Source organism: Oikopleura dioica, chromosome XSR, assembly GCF_907165135.1.
Source record: "Oikopleura dioica chromosome XSR, OKI2018_I68_1.0, whole genome shotgun sequence".
Lineage (NCBI taxonomy): Eukaryota > Metazoa > Chordata > Appendicularia > Copelata > Oikopleuridae > Oikopleura > Oikopleura dioica.
Window position 1 is genome coordinate 2280243 of NC_137294.1, and position 17681 is coordinate 2297923.

Consider the following 17681-nt stretch of genomic DNA (forward strand, 5'->3'; position numbering starts at 1 on the left):
TTAGCCACCTTCGGTGTTCATTTTCTTGTCTTTTTTTCTTCGCTTTTCTGAAAAGTTGCTTTTTCGTCTGAACAAGTCGGGCTCTTTCTTTTTGATCAATCCGCAAGTTCACTTTCGACAGATAGTGTTTTTTACGAAAGAGTCTTTTCAGTAACGGAAAAAAAGAGCGCGTCTTATTTGCAAAATACTTCTTTCAGGCGCAGGAAACTGTCAACTTCTCAATTGAAGACTCCATTTTCGTTTCCCAAGAGTTTTTTGGATCCCAGCGAGACTCTTTCTTTTTCAGAGTAAACTCGACTGTGGCATGCGAAGAGAATGATGCAGTTGGAAAAACCAGCCACTGAATCGGATCTGGCAAATGCTCAGGTAATTTTTCCCGTTTTTGCTAATCCCAAGGTTTAAAAAATAATTGTCAGGTGCAGTTCGACGAATGGCTTCAGAAGCAGAAAACCTCGCTGTCGGAAGAGAAGAGCCGACTCCAGGCGCAAAAGGAAAACCAGAACCCGATGAAGGCGCCGAAGGAAGATAGCGCGCTAGAATTAACGGGTAAAACGCAGCCTCTGCGCAGGAGCTACTCAAAAGACACAGAACCGTTGATTTTTAAAATGGGTGAAGAGAACCTTTACCGCAAGAGGCTTATTTCAAAAGGTATTGGTGAGGAGTCAGAACTTGTCGTTGTTGTTTTTGACAGCGGGAAGCGGTAATATCTAGCCCGATATTGCCGCCACCGACCAATCCATTTATCGAAGCGAAAATGGCACGCACTCTCACTTATCACGAATGGCACCTTTTAGCATCCGTAGCTTGCACTTTACACTCACTTATAGGTAGCGGCACGCTTTGCAAGTAAACGTTTATTCGCTTTTTTAGCTTTTTGTTCTTTTAGTTGTATGCACAGAAATGCATGAAGCTAATCTTCTCCTGATGTTAAGTGCTAAAATCATTCTTAGACGCGAGAATAGCGAAGACGGGCATCAATTTGCCACAAAAAGGCTACAATCCCTTCGACACAGATCTCACTCGAGAAGCGGCTCATCGTCGACGGCTTCCGCGTGAGGCTCCCTCATCGTCTGGTGGAGATCTCTTTGCGCATCGTCCAACAACGGCTGAAGTAAAAGATAAGCAAAGACGCGCCTACAAGGCAGCACTCGATGCTCAAATGGCATCGCGAAGACGAGGAGCTATCGCTTCTGTCAGAAGCCATAAAACAGAAATGCCCATGGGTTGGGTTCAGAGAGTTCTAGTGTTGATTTTTCATTCTATAAAATGAATTTCTCTCATCCAAAATAAGCAAATCCTCCAACAAAGCACGAGTCGATCATCCACCATCCAAGCTTTGAAACGCTTGTGAACAACCCCGAACTTAACCAAACTCCTCGGCCGACGAGTCAACTTGCCAAACAAGCGCAGAAATCCGCTGCTATTCAGACTCCTGATATAGACGACTACGAAGACGTAAAAGTACCGACTCCTCGAAATATCAGACAAAAATCGTTTGATCGCGCTCCTCCGCCGCAGTTCGTTCAGCAACCGGCTCCCCAAGTTCACATCGTGCACGCTCCTCCTGCTCAGCAACCAGCGAACCCGCCAGTCCAGCAGATATACCACCAACCTCCTCCCCCGTCGCACTCTATCGACGATTCTCGACTCCAAGCGGCCCTAGAGCAAGCGACGATGAATCTTCAATCGACAAGTGCTGCATTGACGCGCACTGGAGGCATCGCACCCGCGAATTTTGCTCAATATCCAACGACGACAGTGCAGTACTCTTCGCTTCCAACCTACCAAGAGCCGGAGAATCAAGTCAATACTCCCCGACGGGTGCAGATTGATCACACACCGAGAGTATCTCAAAACGAGCCACAGCAATACAGAACGCGCGGAGACGGATCAAATCCGAATAAGCAGTCCGCTAGTGATTACGCAAAAATGCTTCGAGAGCAAATCCAGCAAAGGCAAAGAGAGAAACAGAGGATCAAGAACGAGGAGAATGCATACAACGGTAACTTGTTTAAGAGAATTAAAAAGATTTAACAAAAACTTGTAGCTAAGAAAGAAGTGGAGATGAGATACTATGATCCTTTTGGACGAGGCGGAGCAGGCGCCCCTGTTCGAGGAAAAGACGGCCAAGTGATGACTGATTTGAGGCAAATGCAGTTCATCAATAAGCAGTTGGAAAACAACGTTGATCTGGTTAGATATAAATAAATGCCATACTCATATATAATCCTCCTTTAGACATACGAACTCAAGGACGTTGAACAACGAAATACTCCAGCTCCTCCATCCAGAATCGAACAACTCGATTACGATCGCGAAGAAGCGTTGGGAAAAGGAGCTCGTGTGAAAAGTGACATCTTTGGAGAGCCACAGAAAAAGGACTACAACTACATGGGTAAGTTCTTTCATAGACAAACTTCTCTATGCGACATTTTTTAGCTTACTTAGAAGATGAGATCAGAAAGAAAGAAGAATTGAAGAGGAAAAAGAAGGAGCAAGAAGAGGTTTGTTTTTTTGCGAAAGATTAGATTTATCATTCATGTCTCCAGCTTGAAGCGCAGAAGGAAGAGCAACGAATCATGAAAGAAATCGAAAAGCTCAACCGTCAAGCTGAGGAAGAAAAAAGACGCGAAGAACTTGCAAAGGCGCAGAAAGAAGTAAGCTTAGCAATCGCGAACTTTTCTTACGGTTAAATTCAGCAACAGAAGATGGCCTCTATTCAACGCCAAGCGCCCAAGCTACGGTTTTTACTAACTATGTCCGACGGCCATTTGCCGTGCTAACACCCGACTAAACTCACGTGCACGAAATAAATCACATGTATTTTTGATTCTTTAAAATTATGAATTAAACTTCCAGATTCCTTGATTGACTCTGATTTTGATTTACTTGATTTACATAAATGATTTTGAAAACTTTGATTTTTGGGAAAATTGGAAAAAACCGAAAACCAGGAAACGAAATTCGAAGAACCGAACGTCCATAAAACCGCAAAGGATCGCCCTAAAAAGGTTGTTGATACGTCTGGTTGGGATGCAGAGCAAAAGAAGCTCGACGACGCTCTTAAATCCGCGAAACATCGCTCTCAATCTCGCCAGTCTCAAAAAACGCCTCGTGAAATCCCGCGAACGCCAGCTCACGGAAACGAGCCCGTCCGCCGCTCTGATAACTTGCATCCTCCTCCAACAGCTTCGTACTCCTCCCCCGTTGCGAATCAATCGTACGAGCCTACAGTGAAAAGTCGATCTGACGAGGTGCAGCGCCGTACTCAGTTCAAAACCACTCCGCGCCAGCCTCAAAGAGAGTATCGATCACGCGGTCGTCAGTCTACTACATTGAGGTGACTCTTGTTTTCATTAAATTTTGCGGCTTATTGAATTGCGTCAGTGATATTTCTTGGGATCAGCGAAGTGAGATGAACCTTTATCTGGATCAGCCGGCGCCGTCGCGTCAGAGCCGACATCCCTATCACACAAACCACGCTGCGATTAACACGAAGGCGCTCGAAGAAATCGACCGAATGAAGGAAGCCCTTCAACAGGAACTGATGCACGTCCAGTACAAAGTCGAGCAGAAGAATCTCGAAAACAAATACAGCCAAGATCCGGTCTACAACAGTTCTTATCCAAAGGTAATTGGTTTCTTGCCTCTCAACTGATAAGGAGCTTGATTCATCCTTTCTTCAGACAACATATATCTAGGGTCTACGCGCAAAAAATGGGCAACCTCTTCCGCTTATTTTCACGGAAATCCAATTGTACCATATTTTAGAGCATCCCCGAATTAGTATAAATCGGTTTTAAAAAGAAAAAAAAATCGAGTTTTTCAACCCTTTTTCTCATGTCAAAGTTCCCAAATTCTGGTGTTTTTCAGTTTTTGGCACCGGAAGTGGGTCGCACCCCTATAAAGTACCCTTTTTTTTGTTCTCTGATAATAGCTTACCGTCTGTTGCATCTATATCAGCAAAAAAAATCGTATCGGGTACCTAGTGCAAGATGAGATTTTTAAGTCGGAAGTTCCTCCGGAAGCACTAAAAATGCCGAAATTCGCTCTACTTCTCTGAACTTGGGATTTCTTGAATGGATAACCCCTGCAACTTATCAGAACTGGTCTTACCAAGACTTATCTAACCGAACCGCGGCCCAACCAGCCGGTTTTCTTCAAGAATCATCGAGTGAACCATAATAATGTATGTTTTTTGAATATTGATCAATGGACGATCATTTTGCTCGGCCAGTAAATGGCCACTTATGGTCAACTTTGGTCTTGTTCGGCCGGAGGATCCCGGAGGACCTCCCTGGTGGAAGACCATCCGCTGGAAGACCAATATTCAAAATATTCAATATATGGCCGCGCTCGGTCAGTATATGGCCACCTTTGGTCATCATTGGTCATGTTCGGCCGGAGGACCCCGGAGGACCTCCCTGGTGGAAGACTATTAGATGGAAGACCAAAATTAAATAATAAAATAAAATGCCTTGCTGGGCTAAAAATTGACAATTTCGGCAAACTTTGGTCACTTTATGCTTGAGGACCCCTGGAGGACCCCTTTTGTCGGATAACAATCAACTGGAAGACCAACATTTAAAAAAATAAAAATCAATCATAGTCAATTCAGCGACGCCCATTTATTCTTTTAAATCAGTGTCAGGGCGAAGCCGACCCGGAGGGGAGGTCACGCCCATTTATTCTTTTCAATAAGAGTCAGGGCGAAGCCGACCCGGAGGAAAGGCCAGGCCCGATTATTCTTATCAATCAGTGTCAGGGCGAAGCCGACCCGGAGGGGAGGTCACGCCCATTTATTCTTTTCAATAAGAGTCAGGGCGAAGCCGACCCGGAGGAAAGGCCAGGCCCGATTATTCTTATCAATCAGTGTCAGGGCGAAGCCGACCCGAAGAGGAGGCCACGCTCGTTCATTCTTTTAAATCAGAGTCAGGGCGAAGCCGACCCGAAGGGGAGGCCACGCCCGTTCATTCTTTTCAATCGGTGTCAGGGCGAAGCCAACCCGAAGGGAGGCCACGCTCGTTCATTCTTTTCAATCAGTGTCTGGGCGAAGCCGACCCGAAGGAGGCCACGCCCGTTCATTCTTTTCAATCGGTGTCAGGGCGAAGCCGACCCGAAGGGGAGGCCACGCTCGTTCATTCTTTTCAATCAGTGTCTGGGCGAAGCCGCCCCGAAGGGGAGGACACGCTCGTTCATTCTTTTAAATAAGAGTCAGGGCGAAGCCGACCCGGAGGAAAGGCCAGGCCCGATTATTCTTATCAATCAGTGTCAGGGCGAAGCCGACCCGAAGAGGAGGCCACGCTCGTTCATTCTTTTAAATCAGAGTCAGGGCGAAGCCGACCCGAAGGAGGCCACGCCCGTTCATTCTTTCAATCGGTGTCAGGGCGAAGCCAACCCGAAGGGAGGCCACGCTCGTTCATTCTTTTCAATCAGTGTCTGGGCGAAGCCGACCCGAAGGAGGCCACGCCCGTTCATTCTTTTCAATCGGTGTCAGGGCGAAGCCGACCCGAAGGGAGGCCACGCTCGTTCATTCTTTTCAATCAGTGTCTGGGCGAAGCCGCCCCGAAGGGAGGACACGCTCGTTCATTCTTTTAAATAAGAGTCAGGGCGAAGCCGACCCGAAGGGAGGCCATGCCCGATTATTCTTTTCAATCAGTGTCAGGGCGGAGCCGACCCGGAGGGGAGGCCACGTTCGATCATTTTTTCCAATCAGAGTCAGGGCGAAGCCGACCCGAAGGGGAGGCCACGCCCGTTTTATTTTTAAAATCAGTGTCAGTGTGTAGCAGGCCCGAACGGGAGGCCATGCCCAATTGATTCTTTCAAATCAGTGTCAGGGCGAAGCCGACCCGGATGGAAGGCCACGCCCGAATATTTTTCTTAAACAGTGACAGGGCGAAGACCACCTGAAGGGGAGGCTACGCTCGTTTATTTTTTTTAATCAGAGGGAGGGCGGAGCTGACCCAAAGAGGAGGCCACGTTGGATCATCTTTCTCAGTCAGAGTCAGGGCGAAAAGGATTTAACAGGGCTTTTCTGTTGTGCTTTTGTCTGTTGAATTTTGAACGCTCTGAAATCCCGAATATTGAATCCGTAAGAAACCTTCCGAATGATTTTCGGGACGAAGTTATTCGGAAAATCTAAAAAAATTCGTGAACTTGAAATATTTTTAGAGACAAGCCTTGCTTTACCTCAGACTTAATAAGATGGACGGAAATGTGATTCTCTTCCGGTCGCCTTCGCCCAAACCCTGATTTAAAGAATGAACAGCCGTGGCCTCCCTTTCGGGTCGGCTTCGCCCTGACTCTGATTTAAAAGAATGAACGAGTGTGTCCTCCCCTTCGGGTCGGCTTCGCCCAGACACTGATTGAAAAGAATGAACGAGCGTGGCCTCCCTTCGGGTCGGCTTCGCCCTGACACCGATTGAAAAGAATGAACGAGCGTGTCCTCCCTTCGGGTCGGCTTCGCCCAGACACTGATTGAAAAGAATGAATGAGCTTGCCTCCCCTTCGGGTCGGCTTCGCCCTGACACCGATTGAAAGAATGAACGGGCGTGGCCTCCCTTCGGGTCGGCTTCGCCCTGACACTGATTGAAAAGAATAATCGGGCGTGGCTCTCCTTCGGGTCGGCTTCGCCCTGACACCGATTGAAAAGAATGAACGGGCGTGGCCTCCCTTCGGGTCGGCTTCGCCCTGACTCTAATTTAAAAGAATGAACGAGCGTGTCCTCCCCTTCGGGTCGGCTTCGCCCAGACACTGATTGAAAAGAATGAATGAGCTTGGCCTCCCCTTCGGGTCGGCTTCGCCCTGACACTGATTGAAAAGAATAATCGGGCGTGGCCTCCCCTTCGGGTCGGCTTCGCCCTGACTCTAATTTAAAAGAATGAACGAGCGTGTCCTCCCCTTCGGGTCGGCTTCGCCCAGACACTGATTGAAAAGAATGAATGAGCTTGGCCTCCCCTTCGGGTCGGCTTCGCCCTGACACTGATTGAAAAGAATAATCGGGCGTGGCCTCCCCTTCGGGTCGGCTTCGCCCTGACACCGATTGAAAAGAATGAACGGGCGTGGCCTCCCCTTCGGGTCGGCTTCGCCCTGACTCAAATTTAAAGGAATAAACGAGCGTGTCTTTCCCTTCGGGTCGGCTTCGCTCAGACACTGATTGAAAAGAATGAATGAGCTTGTCCTCCCCTTCGGGTCGGCTTCGCCCTGACACCGATTGAAAAGAATGAACGGGCGTGGCCTCCCCTTCGGGTCGGCTTCGCCCTGACTCAAATTTAAAGGAATAAACGAGCGTGTCTTTCCCTTCGGGTCGGCTTCGCTCAGACACTGATTGAAAAGAATGAATGAGCTTGTCCTCCCCTTCGGGTCGGCTTCGCCCTGACACCGATTGAAAAGAATGAACGGGCGTGGCCTCCCCTTCGGGTCGGCTTCGCCCTCACACTGATTGAAAAGAATAATCGGGCGTGGCCTCCCCTTCGGGTCGGTTTCGCCCTGACACCGATTGAAAAGAATGAACGGGCGTGGCCTCCCCTTCGGGTCGGCTTCGCCCTGACATTGATTGAAAAGAATAATCGGGCGTGGCCTCCCCTTCGGGTCGGCTTCGCCCTGACACCGATTGAAAAGAATGAACGAGCGTGGCCTTCCTTTCTGGTCGGCTTCGCCCTGACACTGATTGATAAGAATAATCGGGCCTGGCCTTTCCTCCGGGTCGGCTTCGCCCTGACTCTTATTGAAAAGAATAAATGGGCGTGACCTCCCCTCCGGGTCGGCTTCGCCCTGACACTGATTTAAAAGAATAAATGGGCGTCGCTGAATTGACTATGATTGATTTTTATTTTTTTTTAAATGTTGGTCTTCCAGTTGATTGTTATCCGACAAAAGGGGTCCTCCAGGGGTCCTCAAGCATAAAGTGACCAAAGTTTGCCGAAATTGTCAATTTTTAGCCCAGCAAGGCATTTTATTTTATTATTTAATTTTGGTCTTCCATCTAATAGTCTTCCACCAGGGAGGTCCTCCGGGGTCCTCCGGCCGAACATGACCAATGATGACCAAAGGTGGCCATATACTGACCGAGCGCGGCCATATATTGAATATTTTGAATATTGGTCTTCCAGCGGATGGTCTTCCACCAGGGAGGTCCTCCGGGATCCTCCGGCCGAACAAGACCAAAGTTGACCATAAGTGGCCATTTACTGGCCGAGCAAAATGATCGTCCATTGATCAATATTCAAAAAACATACATTATTATGGTTCACTCGATGATTCTTGAAGAAAACCGGCTGGTTGGGCCGCGGTTCGGTTAGATAAGTCTTGGTAAGACCAGTTCTGATAAGTTGCAGGGGTTATCCATTCAAGAAGTCCCAAGTTCAGAGAAGTAGAGCGAATTTCGGCATTTTTAGTGCTTCCGGAGGAACTTCCGACTTAAAAATCTCATCTTGCACTAGGTACCCGATACGATTTTTTTTGCTGATATAGATGCAACAGACGGTAAGCTATTATCAGAGAACAAAAAAAAGGGTACTTTATAGGGGTGCGACCCACTTCCGGTGCCAAAAACTGAAAAACACCAGAATTTGGGAACTTTGACATGAGAAAAAGGGTTGAAAAACTCGATTTTTTTTTCTTTTTAAAACCGATTTATACTAATTCGGGGATGCTCTAAAATATGGTACAATTGGATTTCCGTGAAAATAAGCGGAAGAGGTTGCCCATTTTTTGCGCGTAGACCCTACATATATCTTTTTTGTCGAGAATGGAACTCCTATACTTTTTGTATGTTTATACTCTTGCATGTATTTCGGTGAAGATGAAACTAAAATGTTCATTTTCAGCCGCAGTTTTCTGCACCGCCAAGGCACAATCTCTCCGCGCGGAATCGCTCTATTATGGCACCGCCAACGGATGAGCAGATTCGCCAAAACACGCAAGAGTACATTAACCGTACGACGGCGACGGATGATTTGACCGAAAAGGATCTTCTCGATATTAAAAACGACGATCAAATTGGCGATGGCGCTAAGCTTGACGATAACCCAGATCCTACTTTCTTGACTGCTGTTCCGACGGAAAAAAGTATTGATATTCAGAGGTCAACTAAGGTCGAATTCGCCCCGAGTCCTGAGTCTTCCCAGACTGAGTTGGATACAGGAAGGAGTTACTAAAGCATATTATGTTCTACAACTTTACTCTTCAAAAATCTCAATCAATCTCTCATCAAATTTTAGCTATTTCTTCGTAACTTTGATTAGCCGGACTTGCGGAAAGAAACGCTGCTCGCGAGGTATCTAAAATATCTTCTCTGCATTCTCGCTCCTCCCAAAAACTCATTCACACAGACAGCAGCGAAGCTGTGCTTGAGAACCGAAAAGTTTCAACCATCCAAACAGGGTTAAAAGGGGCTAAACGGCCGGGTGAAGAGCGTAAAGTGTCGCGCAAGATCCACGCGCTGCTCGAGCTCCAAGCCGAAGGTTCTAGCGAAGGGTTGAAAAGTGAGAGCTCAAACTTGAGCCAGCTGAACCGTCTCTCCGCCATGCGCCACGATATTCGCAAAAAGTGGCAGAGCGTCATAGACTAATCGTAAATTTTCGATGTTGATAAGATTATTCGTCGTTTTTTTTGTTGTTGTTTCCCGTCTCGCCCCTGGCAGAGAAACGGAATTTCATGTCAGAAAATTTTAAAATCTAAAGCTTTTTCGTTTCAGCCTTCGAATGCCAGTTTTATTGGTCAAGTAGATGAACTCATCTATGCTTACTAACATAACAGTAAGACTAACACGCTGTGTACTATTTGAACAAAATAACTTTCATTTTTTAAAAAGCCGGTATCTTGTCTTCCTCGTTGATTGCATAAGACATAGGTTCCGCCTTGAAATGATGATTAAAAGAATTGATTGAATTTGAACTCTTGCCCTGCTTGTTTTTGAATTTTTATGGCTACTGAAGCATGTGTGTATAGCGATAGAGGCATGAATATTCATCCCTAATTTGTTTTTCAGAAATTGATCTTGGAAGTTGAGAAGAGTCTTGAAGCGCCAGAAGACTCCAGCGATCGTCTGCAAATCGTCTCCAACTCTCATCTGGACTAACTTCATCGAACTCTCTACCTTCAACTTCAAATCAACCCTATCCCATAAATGACTGTACATTTACCTCCAAGAAACAAATTTCCAATTCTAAAGATAAACAGTGCACTTTCGCACAGCTTCCAAAATACCGTCATTGTCTTATTAAAAAAGTACCACTTTCCCTCGAACAATCAATTCGTCTTTCCTGCAATTCCCGATTCAAAAAACAAACCTACAGATTGGAATTTTCTCATACCAATTCTTGTAGAATCAAAACTGAAAAAAATATTTTATGTATTTTTATGCGACACAATTTTCTTTTTGTATTTCTATTTTTGTAGCACAATATAGTTCCTTTTCTATAAAACAAAGCAAAACTGATGAATTTAACATATTTTTAATCAGTATGTCGGCAACGAAGTCGGAACTGGAATCTCCGGGGGGAAATCGAAAGCTTCGCCCAGAGATCCAGAGATACGTTCCAGGAAAAACGAAGATCTCGAAACAAGAGCAAAACCAAAACGACGAAAATTCGCAAAAGCGCCTTTTAGGAAAGTTAAAAAACCCAACAAAATCGCTGACAAAAGCAAAAGTTCGAGAGTGTATTAAATCACATGACCAGAGTTGACCGGGCTTCTAACTAAAGAACAGAGCTTATAAATCAGAAGCAAAAGTTTCGAAATGAAAAACTGTCGCAGCAGAACAACGGCGAGAGAGCGAGAAGCCGAAAGAATTCGGAAAACGTTCCTGCCAAGAACGCGAATTCCGTAGCCACAAACAGCCACGCAAAAGCCATGGCCGAAACAAACAATAATGAGCAGCAGAAAAGCATCGAGCGCAAAGAACCCAATCCGAAGAAGCCAAATCAGAACAAACGCAAAAATACGAAGAAAAAAGGTAAACGCCCGACATTTCTTGCTCCCTCAAAGCCTTATCAATTAACTCTCAATAATCGCTGTTGTCTTCAGACAGTCGTCCCCAAAACACTCAACAGCAGGACAACTCAGACGCTCGTTCGGACATCTCGCGCGCTTCGACCAACATTTCCTCCCGCGGAGGCCGGAACAACCAAAATCGACAGAATCAAAAGTCGTCAAAGTTTCAAGAATTCCGAAAAATATCCAAGCAAAGAGAGGAAATCCAAGCCAAGGTCTCGGATTTGGTGTGACCCGCTGTGCGCAAAAATGAGTCCCCTGAAATGGCGCACAAAATGATGTGCGCAGCATTCGCGGATCACAGAAAAGGCTGTGATTCAGTCTAGCACACCGCCAAATTTGCTGTGGCCGATCACAGCTCTCAATCACAGAATTCGTGTGATCCAAAAATTAGGGATGGGAATTCAGGCTTTCATAACGAGGGATTGTTGAATCATCTCAAAGGTCGAAGCCGCGTTATCGGAAATTCTTATCATCCGGCCATGGGATGAATAGTTTTAACAGGTTTCAAATAAGTCGGACATAAATTGGTGGAGCGATTTTGAAAGTGTTAGAGTCGAGATATTTCGACTCTCTCTTTTGCACCATGTTGGGGAGGGTCTGATGTGTGTTAAATAAGATTTTGGTGTTATTTGAATATGTGGAGGTGGAGTAATGAAGTCACAAAGTTGATTGTGCCCTTCTATAACGCATTTTCATGACGTCATAACTCCACCACCAGAAATGTTATTGACACCAATTCTTCTTAAAATATGTAAACTTATATCCGGCTACAGTCTGCAAGTTACAGATCGTAATTATCTTAGCCCAATCAAAAGTTACAGACATCGTATGTCCGACTAATTTGAAGCCTGTTTTTCCTAATGAAATTCAGTGATAAATTCATGGGTCGGGCGAAAGGAATTCTGGATCACAAAAAAATTTGTGATCCAAATAAGACTGAATTTCAATTCTGTGATCGAGCCTCGATCACAGTTCTTCTGTGATCGAATAAACCTGCGCACATCTTATTGTGCGCCTTTTCAGGAGACATGTTTTCGTGCACAGCGGATCACACCAAATCCGAGACCTTGATCCAAGCTAGAGAGGAGCGCCCGCGAGACGATCGAGGATCCTACTCCCGCGGTGGTCCCCCAAGAGGAGGATCTCATCAACCAGATCGAGAAGTCCGTATTCAGCAAGAAACGAGAGAAGCAAGAGCTAAAAATGACAATCCTCCACGAAATAACAGAAACCGACACGAACCGACTAACCGACGAGACACAGACACCAGAACAAAATCTGAAACGTCGAGGGGTTCAAATAAAGAGAGCAATATAAGAAATCGCCAAGAAAACAACAGATCCAATAATCAAAAACAACAGAAGCCACGAGGCAAAGCAGAGGATAGAAGAAAAGTCGAAAAAGAAAAGACACCTCCTCCTGCTGAGCGAAAAGAAGCTTCACCGGAAATCAAGTCGCCAGAAAAGGCACTTGTGTCTACTCCACAGAAAACGGCCGATTGGGGTGATCTCATGAACGAGGAAGACGAAGGGTTTAGCTTCGAACCACCAGGCGTTTCCAGGCGCGATTCGTGGGCCACTCTTGAAAATTCTAGCAGCAGGGACGCTGATACGGCTCCAAGACCATCAGGAAGCGCCAGACAACGGCCACAGAAAATCAAAGAGGAAGATGACTCTTCATCATCGAAACGCGCAAACGGCATTTCAGTGATAAGAATAAATCCGTCGCAAATGTCCCGCGTGCGCAAAGAATCGGAAAAATACAACGCTTCAGGTTCGATCTTTCACTATTTCACAACATGCCCTATCAAATAATAATTAGACTCTGATGGGTACTCCACGACCGGGAATCCGGGAAGCGTTTATGGCAATCGTGCAAGGAAAAGGATCGATCGATTTAGTGCCGCTCTTGTAACTAACAGTGGCATCGACAAAAAAAAACTTACTTAAACGAGAAACATAGTAAACGAAAATAGATTAGCATGTCTTTTTAGTATCGAGAAAGTTATCCTTCCCAAAGAGCTCCGCCAAATGGTGCCCGAATGGTCAAAAGTCGACCGCGAGGTGGTGGCCGCGGCGGTTACGATCCGGATTACGACCGTAACATCAACAGATACAGGGGTCGAAACGACGACAACTTCCGAGATCAGGACCGTGTCGTCGAAATGGTCAACAACGATACTCGCAGACGCAGTAAGATCACTTTTTTTGGTTTCTTTTTTCATCGGTATTTAGCAAAAGAAAGCGACATGAAGTACAACCTCGAAAACGCAATTTGTAATTTCAAGCAAGCATATGAGAGCGCTCGTTTCTTAAAAACCTCAATTCCAGAAAAGAAACGCGCACTCGATATCTTCACACAACTTGTCACATTCCATCCCGTTTTTACTTTTTCGGAAAAAGTTTTTGATCTGGTAAGGTCGTTTGCAAATTCGCGATTTGTCATTTTTTAGGTCTGGAAGGGAATTTTTTACCGGGAAGTAGAGATCTTTCGAAAAAAACTCGAAAACAGCAACGATCAGGAGGAAACATCGAGGACTACTGCTGATTTCGTCGAATGTCTTCTGATGGGCGTGGACTTCTACGACGATCTCGTCCGCAGCTGCGAGGAAAAATTCCAATTCAGCGTCAAGTACCACGAAAATCACGGAATCAAAGTCGCTCGGGCAAAGCAAGTGAAAGTGTGTCTATATTTGTGCCAACAGTTCTTCATCCACATGGGCGACCTAAGTCGATACATCGAACAGCTCGATAGAAGCGGTAAGCCGACTATATCTTGAGATAAAACTGCACGTTGACGCATTGAGAAAAAAATATATATTTCGAACTTTATCTGTGAAAATGAAAGAAATCGATTTAAAAAAGCAGAAATCGCGAACTCCTTTAATTGATGCAAGAGTAACCAGCAGAGAAAGAGGACAAAAAAGTGGCTGTGAAAAAAAGAGGTTGACTCATATTTTAAGCCCTTCCGCGTCTGTCACGCAAGATGCCAAATTCGCGTGAGTTCTACACGACGGCCAAAAACCTGGATCCTAGGCATGCGAAGCCCCATTACCAGCTCGGCGTCCTTTCCACCGAGCAGCAGAGACATTTTGAAGCGATCATTCATTACATTCGCGCCGCTTCTGTTGATAAGGGAGGTGGCAGTGGCACTGCAATGAGCCTCAATAAAGGTACTAAACTTTGTCGTTCTCAAATCGTTAGCATAAAAAATAGAGTTCGAAATGGCTCGCCGCGAAGCAGTGTCTTTCCTCGCCCGAAAGGAGCACCAAAAAGAACTAGCAAAAACACTGGACAATCGAGAAATCTGGTTCATAAAGAGAAAACTGCCGAATATGTCGAAAGAGCAGCTGAATAAGCGTTTTAAATTGACGTTTCTCGCAGCTCTTGGTCGAATATTCACTGGGATCGACGTCGCTATGGTCAAAGACTTTCTGGAACAAGCGTACAGTGATTTGGACTCGCTCATTTCAATGACAAAGAATGGCGAAAGGCCATACATCCCCGCCGGTTTCCTCGTTGAATTGTCGATCGCCGCTGTCTTCGGAATTCAGCAAAGTATCGAAAGGAAGCAAAACGAGAAGGACGCGTTGATGATGTTCTTCGGTCTCTTGGCGCTGCTCTGTAGAAGACTCAAAAACAAACTCAAGAGCTTGATGAAGACATGTCCGGACGGGGACATTTACATCATCGGGGACGGAATGTGTCGACTACTCGCTTTTGACGAGATTCAAAATCGTACGACCCATGTCTACCCGAATCCGGGAAGAACGATCAACGAGATAAAACAGCGAGTTGAGCAGCTATCAATAACTACTGGTAAGAAAATGCACGATTTATATATGCCTGCCTCAAGCGTCCCTCCCAGTCCCACATGGTCTAGGGGTTAGGATTTCGGATTTTCACTCCGACGGCCCGGGTTCGATTCCCGGTGTGGGAGGACTTTTTCGTTTTTGATTTCTTACTGTTATTCAGGTCCTACTGTACCCATCTGCATCTTGCACGTCGGTAGCGAGGATTCATCGACTGCTCATCAGACAAAACCGGTTGAAGAGATCGTCACGAACTTCCGCGAACTCGTTTCCGTCGTTAAGGTTCGTCAGAGGAAATGATTCAATAAAATTCAATAACTAAATTTACTTTCAAATAGTCGACCTTTCCAAACGCTGCGATTTACTTTTCTGAGATTTTCCCTCGCTGGGATCAGGACAGTTCCAGATCAGAAAAGCTCAATAATGAGATGTACAGAATTGCGCCAGAGCTAGGCATCAAATTCCTTCGAAACAAAGAAAATTTCAACAGGAAGGAATTATTCGTATTCAAGTATGGCTATCTTCAGATCTCAATTTTTTTTTGCTTTGAATTAGGGAGAAAGAACTGACGGTCTTGAGCGACAAGGGCAAGAAGCTATTTAGTTCGGAGCTCACCAAGGTAGACAAGAAGCGTTTCGATAGTACACTAAGGAATGAATTCTAGTGCATCGAAAAAGAGCTGTCAAGCCACAACGATTTCGGCCGAGCGCTTGAGAACGATCAAGTGAGCGCACTTCTGCCAGCAATGCGCATTCTCACCGAGTACTTGGCCACTCATCACCAACAGTAATGATTGAAGCAGTGATAGACAGTTACGGAGTTTTTAGCTCAATGTTCGCCAGCCAGAGGATCCAAAATCTGGAAAGTGTAGGCAGCTGTGGAGCGATTTTCTCCGAGCTAGCGAATTTGATCTGCCACAAGGAACTCCCTGTTCACGTTTCTTCCACGACCAGGAGCAATCACCAAGATACAGTGAATTGTATCGAAACTGTCGATTTACAGGGATTCAAGCCGCTCAAAAACTCTGAAATCGGAAGGGTATTGTCCGTCATCTACCTCTCCCGGTTATCGCTTTTCTTAGGACTGGTTTGGTGCGAAGAGCAACCGACTTTTCGAAAATACAGTTCGAATGACAGTTATCTCCAAAGCCTTGGACGCCCATGCGAAGGAGGAAAATCGAGCGTTCCGTGTTCACAGAGGCCAGTTTTTGCCAACAGAGACTGACAAGAATAGCCCGAATGCGACCGACGACCGCTATTTGGTGAAATACGTAGTGCCGGATACTAACTGCTGGATCGAAAAATCAGATAAACGTGAGTATTCAGTCATTATCTATAACCTATAGACTATAGGCTACAGTATAGCGGGTGTTCGCTCTCCCGCTGAGTGAAAGATGGATCGTTTTTTAGAACATCGTGCGCCATCTTTTGGTCGAGCTAAAGCTTAAATATAGCAGTAAATCGTAAAAAATCAAGGAATAACATGTTCTTCAAATGAAGCAGTATCACATATGTACTTGAATCAATGAAAATCTTTATCAGGTCATTCGAAAATAGTTTCAAATAAAAATTGTAATGAATGAGAACTGAAAAAATAACCTGTCTTCCAGTGTCGAAATTATTCAATCTCGAAGATCTTCATCTGGAAGTGCTCGTTTCGCTCTGCGTCAAAGCCGAGCTTGAAGGTCTGACAAAGTCAGAAAAGCCAAAAGTCGCGAAGCAAGCAGAAAAGTCCCTCGATCTAATTGAATCCGAACGACTTCGTTCGCTTACTTCGAAGGGAGTCATTCTTGCAGGTTAGTTTGATCCTTCTTTACGGGGACAAGAGTTAACGATCGAAATTTTAGCTGGAAAATCGTACGCGGAGCAGCATCAAAACAATATCCGAAACGACGATATCATCAAAAACTCAGTGAAACTTGCCAAGAACTCCGTTCTATTAACAGACGATAAAAACCTAATGGTAGATTCGTATTTAGATATGATTGAATAACTTGTTCAGTTAAAATCTCGTTCCGAAAAAGTGCCTGTAATGATGGTGCATCAATTCCTCGACTGGAGCAGCAACTGCTAGAAATCGCGCTAAATCCAAGCAGCTTTCAGTGTGTGTTCCTGACTGGATGGAAATTTCTTATTCTCTCTATCGTCCAAACAAGTTCAAACAAACCAAATTCAAGAAAACATAAAACTAAAACCGAAAATCGTCAAAAATGAAAATTGAGCTTCTTCCTGTCACGACTTCAGAAACGTTCTTGGCCACATCGAACACTTGCCACTGCATAACGACGCAACATTTTTTCCTTTTCTACTTTTTAACACTTTCAGTTTCAATTTCGAGGCAGGCCCCTCCCTTTTTCCACAAATTCAAGATCTCCAATTTCTTTCTTTCGTTTTAAAAATCAACTTTTGCCGCTACTGACTGATTTTTTTCCAAAAATCTCCCGAAACAAGTGACGCAAGGCCGTTTTTTCTTTCGTACAAAACAAAAAAAAAGACCTTACAACATTTCTCAACGCAATTTGAACATTTTCTTGTGATAAAAGACCGTAAAAGTAGTGTTTCTATCAGTGAGAGCTTTCATTCTACTCATACCGCTTTCTTTGTAAATGTGATTTTTGCTTAACCTGCTTCCTGTTTTCTCTATTTTATGTTCTCGTGTGCCTTTCCTTGCTTCCCGAGAGCAAGAAGAGGAGAAGAAGATCGAGTCTGAGTCGGTTATCCTCTTTCTCTTTGTTCTGTCTTTCTTCTCCTCATTTATATATAAATCGGCAAAGAAAAAAACTAAAACTTTAAAACATTTAAACTCTTCAATTTCTTGTTCTACTGCTTTTCTGCCAGCATTGGTCCAATTTATTCATACAAAACAATTTCTT

The 17681-nt window shown here is 45.0% G+C and overlaps 2 protein-coding genes and 1 non-coding gene across 5 annotated transcripts; all 3 read left to right on the forward strand.

Moving 5' to 3' along the window:
- The first annotated feature begins 77 nt into the window (after nt 1-77).
- Nucleotides 78-10430, forward strand: LOC145710560 (uncharacterized). Of its 3 annotated transcripts, XM_081788328.1 has the most exons (15): nt 79-366; nt 417-648; nt 951-1223; nt 1292-2002; nt 2048-2193; nt 2239-2395; nt 2440-2504; nt 2550-2657; nt 2700-2736; nt 2953-3340; nt 3388-3631; nt 8829-9142; nt 9244-9277; nt 9698-9758; nt 9992-10430. In XM_081788328.1, the coding sequence occupies exons 1-14, from the start codon at nt 316-318 to the stop codon at nt 9749-9751; spliced, it is 2814 nt and encodes a 937-aa protein (XP_081644454.1). In that variant the 5' UTR covers nt 79-315; the 3' UTR covers nt 9752-9758; nt 9992-10430. The 3 variants fall into 3 exon arrangements, with proteins under 3 accessions (XP_081644455.1, XP_081644454.1, XP_081644453.1); XM_081788329.1 differs by lacking the exon at nt 9698-9758 and having other exon boundaries at nt 78-366; nt 417-546; XM_081788327.1 differs by lacking the exon at nt 9698-9758.
- A 262-nt stretch (nt 10431-10692) lies between these two features.
- LOC145710558 (telomerase-binding protein EST1A-like) lies at nt 10693-17678 on the forward strand. Its single transcript, XM_081788325.1, has 18 exons — nt 10693-10957; nt 11029-11212; nt 12065-12771; nt 12820-12874; nt 13015-13190; nt 13233-13411; nt 13451-13757; nt 13961-14170; nt 14214-14816; nt 14973-15091; nt 15148-15320; nt 15365-15428; nt 15474-15595; nt 15637-15847; nt 15891-16122; nt 16419-16604; nt 16656-16771; nt 16811-17678. The coding sequence occupies exons 1-18, from the start codon at nt 10855-10857 to the stop codon at nt 16880-16882; spliced, it is 3819 nt and encodes a 1272-aa protein (XP_081644451.1). The 5' UTR covers nt 10693-10854; the 3' UTR covers nt 16883-17678.
- Nucleotides 14866-14937, forward strand: TRNAE-UUC (transfer RNA glutamic acid (anticodon UUC)). Its single transcript has one exon. It is a non-coding gene; the product is annotated as a tRNA-Glu (tRNA).
- Nucleotides 17679-17681: the final 3 nt, after the last annotated feature.

Excerpts from the sequence above, each read along its gene's own strand:
- LOC145710560 (XM_081788327.1), top strand. The coding sequence starts at position 316 with ATGATGCAGTTGGAAAAACCAGCCACTGAATCGGATCTGGCAAATGCT. Across the intron at positions 2,505-2,549 it reads AAAAGAAGGAGCAAGAAGAG|CTTGAAGCGCAGAAGGAAGA; the intron begins GTTTGTTTTTTT and ends TCATGTCTCCAG. Across the intron at positions 2,737-2,952 it reads TATTCAACGCCAAGCGCCCA|AGGAAACGAAATTCGAAGAA; the intron begins AGCTACGGTTTT and ends AAACCGAAAACC.
- LOC145710558 (XM_081788325.1), top strand. The coding sequence starts at position 10,855 with ATGGCCGAAACAAACAATAATGAGCAGCAGAAAAGCATCGAGCGCAAA. Across the intron at positions 12,772-12,819 it reads GGAAAAATACAACGCTTCAG|ACTCTGATGGGTACTCCACG; the intron begins GTTCGATCTTTC and ends AATAATAATTAG. Across the intron at positions 14,171-14,213 it reads TGCAATGAGCCTCAATAAAG|AGTTCGAAATGGCTCGCCGC; the intron begins GTACTAAACTTT and ends CATAAAAAATAG.